Source organism: Gossypium raimondii, chromosome 7, assembly GCF_025698545.1.
Source record: "Gossypium raimondii isolate GPD5lz chromosome 7, ASM2569854v1, whole genome shotgun sequence".
Classification (NCBI taxonomy): domain Eukaryota; kingdom Viridiplantae; phylum Streptophyta; class Magnoliopsida; order Malvales; family Malvaceae; genus Gossypium; species Gossypium raimondii.
This window is the reverse complement of record NC_068571.1, coordinates 1,275,595-1,283,252: the sequence shown is the minus strand read 5'-3', so window position 1 is coordinate 1,283,252 and position 7,658 is coordinate 1,275,595. Positions and strand designations below refer to the sequence as shown.

General features: G+C 36.0%; 1 protein-coding gene and 1 non-coding gene across 2 annotated transcripts; both read left to right on the top strand.

The window, feature by feature from the left end:
• Positions 1–235: 235 nt before the first annotated feature.
• On the top strand, positions 236–1,915 carry LOC105769121 (phenolic glucoside malonyltransferase 1). Its single transcript, XM_052633024.1, has one exon. The coding sequence runs from the start codon at positions 316–318 to the stop codon at positions 1,732–1,734; it is 1,419 nt and encodes a 472-aa protein (XP_052488984.1). The 5' UTR covers positions 236–315; the 3' UTR covers positions 1,735–1,915.
• Positions 1,916–6,570: 4,655 nt separating this feature from the next.
• LOC128042714 (small nucleolar RNA R71) lies at positions 6,571–6,675 on the top strand. The gene has a single exon (XR_008198227.1). It is a non-coding gene; the product is annotated as a small nucleolar RNA R71 (small nucleolar RNA).
• The last annotated feature ends 983 nt before the right edge of the window (positions 6,676–7,658 follow it).

The following is a 7,658-nucleotide window of genomic DNA, read 5'->3' as shown; positions in this document are numbered from 1 at the left end:
ACCCATGGGACTTTAGTTTTAAATTTTGAGTTTTTATTATTTATTTTACTTTATGGATTTATACCTGCTGGTCGTAATAAATTCGATTTTCAAAAAGTTAAAAATAGTTTCCAAATGCATGATCACTTAGACTATTTTACAATTTTTTTTATTTTTATAATTTTATAATAATTTATTAATTAAAATCGGATTTATAATTGAAATGAGGAACCAAAATTCGACCACAATCCTTCTGATAAAGTTACTTGTCTTGACCCTAAACGAATACTCGAACAATCATGAACACATTTAAAGGATTATAAATTTATTTTGTTGATGGATATGGTTTTTCATAATCAACGAAACAGAATGGAAATTCTTGAGGTGACCCAAGTTGCCCCAACCTCTAACTCACCAGAATCAACGACTGAATTCCGTCTTCCACTCACTTTCTGCGACATATTCTGGTTCAAGCTTCCTCCTGTTGAGCGCCTCTTCTTTTACCAACTCGACGAGTTAACCCCTGCCTGTTTCAACTCAGTTATCCTCCCAAAACTCAAGCGCTCTCTTTCTCTCACACTCGACCATTACCTCCCCCTCGCTGGCAATCTCAAGTGGCCACCAAACGAACCTAAACCCATCATTTTATACACTCCAAACGATGGAGTTTCCCTCATAGTTGCCCACTCCGATGCCGACTTTAACATCCTCTCCAGCGATGGGGTCTATGACGCTTCTGAGTTGCATCCTCTCAAACCTGACCTCGTAACTTCAGATGTTTCGTCATCAGCTATAGCTGTGCAACTAACCCTTTTCCCAAATAAGGGGTTCTGCATAGGAATCACAGCTCACCATGCAGTTCTTGATGGCCAAACCACAACCATGTTCATCAAATCTTGGGCTTATATATGCAAGCAAGGCAACGAAGAGAACTCACCCTTGCCACCTGAGCTAACACCATTTTTCGACAGGTCTGTTGTCAAAGGTCCTGATGGACTTGACATGTTATATTTGAACCAGTGGCTAGCTAGTAGCGGGTCAGATTCAGATACAAGTAAGAAAAGCCTGAAAATCACGACAAGTGCAGGAGGAGGAGCAGCATCAGATCTAGTTCGAGCAACGTTTGAGATTACTCGTGAAGATTTCAAAAAGTTAAGGGAAAGGGTGTTACCTAAACTATCAGATAGTGGGAAAGAAGTGCATCTATCAACTTTTGTTCTTTCGTTTGCTTATGTAACAACTTGCATGGTGAAAGCTAGAGGAGGAGATGGAGATAGAAAAGTTGCTTTCGCATTCACAGCTGATTGCAGGCCACGATTAAACCCTCCTGTCTCACAAAACTATTTCGGAAACTGTAATAGACCTAAATTTGAAGTGGCGAAAGCAAGGGATTTCCTTGATGAAAACGGGTTTGTGTTTGCTGTTCAGAAAGCAAGTGGGATGGTTAAAGCTTTAATGGAGAGATGGGTTCTTGAAGGAATGGAAAAGATTCTATCAGATTGTTTCGATGTTCTTAAAGAAGCATCCGAGTCAAAGCTTCAAATTATATCTGTTGCAGGGTCGCCTCGATTTGGTGTTTATGGAACAGATTTTGGATGGGGCAAACCCCATAAGGTGGTAATTGTTTCCATTGATAAGAGTGGAGCTATTTCCATGGCAGAAAGTAGAGATGGGAGCGGGGGGGTTGAAATTGGTTTGGCTTTGCATAAGCACGAGATGAACAATTTTTCTTGGTTGTTTCCTAGATGCGTTTAACGGGAGGGTTTATTTTAATTTATTTTGTTGTTTTGTAATATTATTTTATTAATATTATATGAAAATCATGCTTGATATTATGCTATTTTTCATTTAAGCAGAGGTCGATTGCTCCACTTTATGTTATTTAAGCAGAAAAGAAAACATGAGGAGGTGGTCGATTGCTTACCCCACTTTTATCTATTTCTCCAAATAATACTTTATTTGATATATATGTTAAGGAAATTCCGAAAAACACTGATGACTGAGAAGGGCCTTTATTGGCTTCCACAAAAGCATGTGCATGCATTAATTAAGTGATGGAGCCATGTTAGCTGCAAGGGAGAATTACCCATAAATGCCGGTATGTTTGGAAAATTACTTGATTAGACTAGTTTTTCTAAAATTTATTGAATTAGGCCAAATTTGGAGAGAGAGAGAGAACGAAAATGAGTGTTTTCCACAATGCCTACCCCGCACCCCAACGGTCAAATTATAATGTCCCCCCCCCCAACGGCTATTTCAACGAAATTTTAACCCCCCGTCTTTAATCGGACCATACTTGAGAGATGCGAGATTTTTGCATATGGCATGTATGGGTAGATGGTGTAAATTGGACCCCATACTTATAAGCGCGTTGGAGGAAAGATGGAGACCCGAGATGCACACATTCCATCTTACTATCACACTCAAGGATGTGTAGTTACAACTAGGGTTACCGGTGGATGGGCCGATAGTGATTGGGTCAGTTGTCGCAACTAATTGGAGAGATGTCTGCGAGCAACTTTAGGAGAGGGTTCCAGACCTGATTTATGGAGCCTGGATAGATGCGAATTGATTGAAAAGAAATTTTTTTGGGCTCAATGCAAAGTCAAGTAAAGTTGAAAGAGTGTCATATTGAAGTTTGGTTTGGTAAACTTTGACGTTTGGCTAGTTAATTAAGGAAATAAGTCTAAATCGTAAAAGGTGTAAAACTTAGTCTCTATTGATTGCTATTAGTTAAAATGTGTATTTAATGTTTGTTTAAGGATCTAAATGGTAATTATACCCTTTTTAAGGTTATTGGACGGTTTGTGGAGGAAATTGAATTAAATTTATGTGTTTTATAATATTAATTTTAAATTAAACAAAAGTTAAAACAAGTAAAACAAGTTTTCGTCTTCTTTATTTGTTCTTCCATCGAAAAACCAAACATAAAAACACCATGGATAAAGCTTAAGCTTTGGCCAAATGCATGTAAGTGAATTTCTAATCCGTTTTTCATAAATTTTATGTCATTTAGGTTGTTGTAGTTTAATCTAGCTAGCCTAGGGTCTATTTTGAAATACTTTCAAAGTTTTAAAAAATTACCATTGATGTTCTTGAAGCTTTTTAGATGTTAATTCTTTAGTTCGAAGCTTGATTTTGAAATAAGACTATTTTGTAAAGTGATTTTGAATAGTTTCAAATTTAGGGACTGAAATAATAAAATATTGAATTTAGCATGAAATTCTTGTAAAATTTCATTAATTATGGGTTGTAAAAGAGTAAAGGTGAATTCAGCCTAAGGGTTTTGGGCTTAATTTTTTTTTAAAAATAAGTTTCAATTTAAGGACTAAAGTGAATAAAAGGTAAAAGTTTAGGGAAAATTGCTAAATAGTCCTCAGTGTGGTGTTATAATGATGGAAGGAGTATGAGAATTTAGTTAAGGCCCGTGTGAGCTTAGTGAATGATTAAGATACAAATGACATGTTATTAGGGTTTATCAAGCATTATGTATTAGTGACCATATTATTAGGTACTTTGTACCGGTGATATATTTATGGTTCATGTGCATATCATGTTAATAGATAGTATGGAATGATGTACTAACCTATTTGGTTATGTTGTGAAAGGTATAAGGTGATTACGGAATGATAAGCATGTATGTTATTTGCATTAAGTGAATTATGAAATGCCACGTACATTGTGCTTAAATTTTATACGAACTTACTAAGCTTTAAGTAAGCTTAACTTGTTTCATTTTCTTCCTTGTAGATTGTCGGATTCGTGTTATCAATTGGATCGTCTTTGGAGAATTACACTATCTGTCAACTCTTTTGGTAGATTTTTATCCATTTTGGAATAGGGTATAAATGGCATGTAAATAGGTGTTTTGGTTACAAATGTACATATATGCAAGTTGTGGGTTGAAATAGTACATGAATGTTAAACTGGTATTTTGGCTAAGTTGGTAGCTTTATGGATATGAAAGTCTATTTATATGAAATTCTTTGATCTTGCTCTATAGGTTATAAGGTACTATGGAATGGATAGGTATGGCATGTAAATACATTAGATGTTATATGTTTGAGCTCCTACGTAACACTTCGGGTGAAGTAGATTTTGAATTGGTTAAGTTAGGTTATGTGGTCCATAAGGTAAGGTTATGGTAAGTGTTTATAAATGCTATGTTTTGGTATTTGAAATGATGATAATGTGAAAATGTTTTCGTATGTGATTTTTAGTATGAATGATAATGAATGTGTGATTGTAAATGGTTCAATTGAGGTGCCAAGTGTGGCATATTGGTTAGGCACTTACGATGGATGTTTTAAGGTGTGGTTTTGGAATATATTTTTATGTTTTTTATCAGGTTGATTAATGGTTAAATGGTTACTTGTGACTTAAGTGAACCTAGGATGTTGTTGCTTGGTTTAAAAGGTATTTTAGGTGCACACAGTCTAATACACGGTCTGCCACAAGATAGTGTGCCATACATGGGCATATGGCATGGCTATGTGGTCTATTTAATTTAGGTGCTCATTGGTCCACACAACTACGTACAGTTTGTTACACGGCCTGGCAACATAACCATGTGACCCAGTCTTACATGGCTTTAGTTTGTTCCACGGCTTAGACATACAACCATGTCTTCTAGCATCATAGGGCATCAGCCTATCACATGGCCTGGCCACCCTACTATGTGACCCATGTTTTTACTTTTTACTTATTATTTCATAAAAGTTTCAAATTAGTCTTGATTTGTTTTCGAGTTGGTTTAAAAGCTTCGTAAGCTCAATTAAGGCTCGGTTTTGGTTGTAAATCATATTACAATGATGTGGTTGAATGCTTGATGCTTTAATTTTATATTTAAGTTGAATTCTTGGATGATATATGTTGTTAACTGTTGTAACATCTTGTAGCTCGGGTCCGACAATCGAATTAGGTTAGGTGTGTTACATTACAGGTTTATTAAAGTTCAATGGTTAATACTATGTCGTGCTACTGAACGTGTCCGACAATTTTCTAAACTTCACAATTGACTTCAATCGTCGTTCACAACCATCATTGCCCTTCCAATTGATTCCACTTCTTCTGGGATCTTGCCATTTATCACATTCCTTCATAATTTGGTTTCTTACACGAACACAACTGAAGAGATGTCCTCGATTGAGGCTGTTATAGGTTAAATTGAATAAGGCATAACATTCATCCCCTATTGATCCCTCACTTTGGGAATTGAGGTTGCATTTGAAAGCTTCTATTTTGTCATCGATTTTTATAATAACCTTGTTTTGCTCGAGATCGATAGTCGATTTAAAAGTGGCCAAAAAGGGCCTACCCAACAGAATTGGGATTTCCCAATTTTCCTTAAAGTCAAGGACTAAAAATTTTATGAAGATTATGAATCCCTACCTTAACTAATACATCCTCAAGTACACCTTTCGGGTGCACTAAAGATCTATCGATAAGTTGTAGCATTATTGAGATGTTCTTGAGATCCCCGAGCCTGAGGTTCCGATTGATCAAAAGGGGTATTAAATTTATGCTAGCCCCTAAATCGTAGAGGGCCTTACTAAAGTGTCAATCCCCTATCTCTATTGGAATTGCGAAACTACCTGGATCTTTTAATCTTGGGGTATCTTATTTGCGATTAGCACGTTATGCGAAGCATCAATGTCAATTTGCTCGCCTTTTTTCATTTTCCTATGTTGTTTCATAATTTCTTTTAGGTACTTGGCATATTTTGGAATTTTATTGATAAGCTCTAAAAGCGGTAGTTTGACATTGAGGGATTTAAATAAATTCAGAAAACATAACAAATCATTCTCATCCCTTTTTTGCTTGTCTTCTAGTCTTGTCGTGAATGGTGTTGTCTTTGTGCTTTGAGTTGAGACTACTAGATCAGGCACCGGTTCGTTTACCTCTTCGATTGGCTCTTAATCCTTGGCTTCTTCCTCCCCCGTGTATTCATCGACGTCTTCTGGAATCACTTCCTCTTCATGGATGGGCCTGCTTGGCGAGACTTCAATTCCTTACCCGATAGCAATGTGATCGCCTTTATGTGTTCCTTTCCATCTCTCCGAGGATTATTCTCCGTCTTACTGGGGAGACCCTGACCACTTTGTTTTTGAAGCATCAACATTAACTGGCTCATTTGGTCGTAAAGATTATCTATTCTGGATTTGAGTCATCCACATGTAGCTTGGTTTCCTCTCCACTTGAGGTTCACATGATCTATCAAACCAAGATTATAGGTATTTGAATAGGGATATCGACCCCTATTAGCTACATAACTTGCTTCTTCTGGTCGGTCCTCATAATTTGGCTCCGTTCTTATCGGCTTGACAAGCGTCTCCAAACAATTGAGCTTCTCTAAGATTTGTTGGAATCAATCATCGTCGTTTTCTTTGTTCACCTTTTCTTCGTCCTCATAATTTGTACGTAAACCTCTCATTGGGCCATATGTACAAGTTCATAGTCATATCTTTTATGATTTTGTAGGCTCGTTTGTACGTATGAAACATGAGAGATCTGCCAGATGCTTCATCTAAGCTAGATTTAATGTGTCCATCAACACCGTTACAGAAAATTTGTATTTAGAGCCACGCTTGCAGTCTATGGTGTGGGCACTTCCCCATCATTGTCTTGAAACGCTCCCACTCCTCGTACAAGGTCTCACATTCGTATTGGTTAAAGTTGGTGATTTCTCCCCTGAATTGTATGGTTCTACTTATCAAGAAAAGTTTATAAAGAATTTTTTCTACTAGATTGTTCCACGTAGTAATGGAACCTGGTTCTAATGAGTCTAACCAATCGGCCGCGTTGCCACACATATAAAATGGAAATAATCGAAGACTCATAGCATCATTATATGCCCCGTTGTACTTGAAGGTGTCATAGAGTTGTAAGAACCGATTCAAGTATTGGTTCGGGTCTTCCACCATGTTCTCCTTGAATTGCAGCATGTTTTGGATCATTAGAGTTATGTCCCGAAATCACCATTTTCGATCATACTAGAAAACGAACTAATTAGTAAATCCTTATTTAATTAGGATTTAATTGCAATTTACCACAATCTAGAGAGTTCTACATCATTTCTATTATTAGGTCATTTAGGGAGGGTCCAATTATAAAATTGGTCCTTCAATTATATTAAATTCCAATTAAACAAACTTATTTACAATTTAACCTTAAAATAGTTAGGACTAAATAAATAAATAACCCAAAAGTTAGTAGAGTGATTGACATCCACCACCCCTTGGACTTTTTGACCATGGTTTAATCACCATTTTGGTCCCTTTACTATTTTAAATCTATAGTAATTAAGTTTTACCTCTTTTACAATTTAATCCTTTTACCTTAATTAAGCAATAAATCATCAAAATTTCCGGACCAAACTTCAATTCACATATAATACATCTCTGAAAATATATAATAAAAATATTTACAACCTTAAATTACGAAAATGGGTTCCAATACCTCATTTTCATAAACTACTCGACTTTTGAACTGAACCACTTATACTAACTTTTAATTTAATTAGTTAAAATTCCTTAAATCAAAATTTAATATAAAAATTATTATTGACTCATAATTTGTGTATTAATTATATGAACTTACTCGTCGGATCTGTATTCCTGAAACCGTTGTTTCCGACACTATTGAAAAATAGACTGTTACAACTCTCTCACCCTTAGGAA

Bases quoted from the DNA above. Each gene is read 5' to 3' on its own strand.
- LOC105769121 (XM_052633024.1), top strand. From the start codon at position 316: ATGGATATGGTTTTTCATAATCAACGAAACAGAATGGAAATTCTTGAG.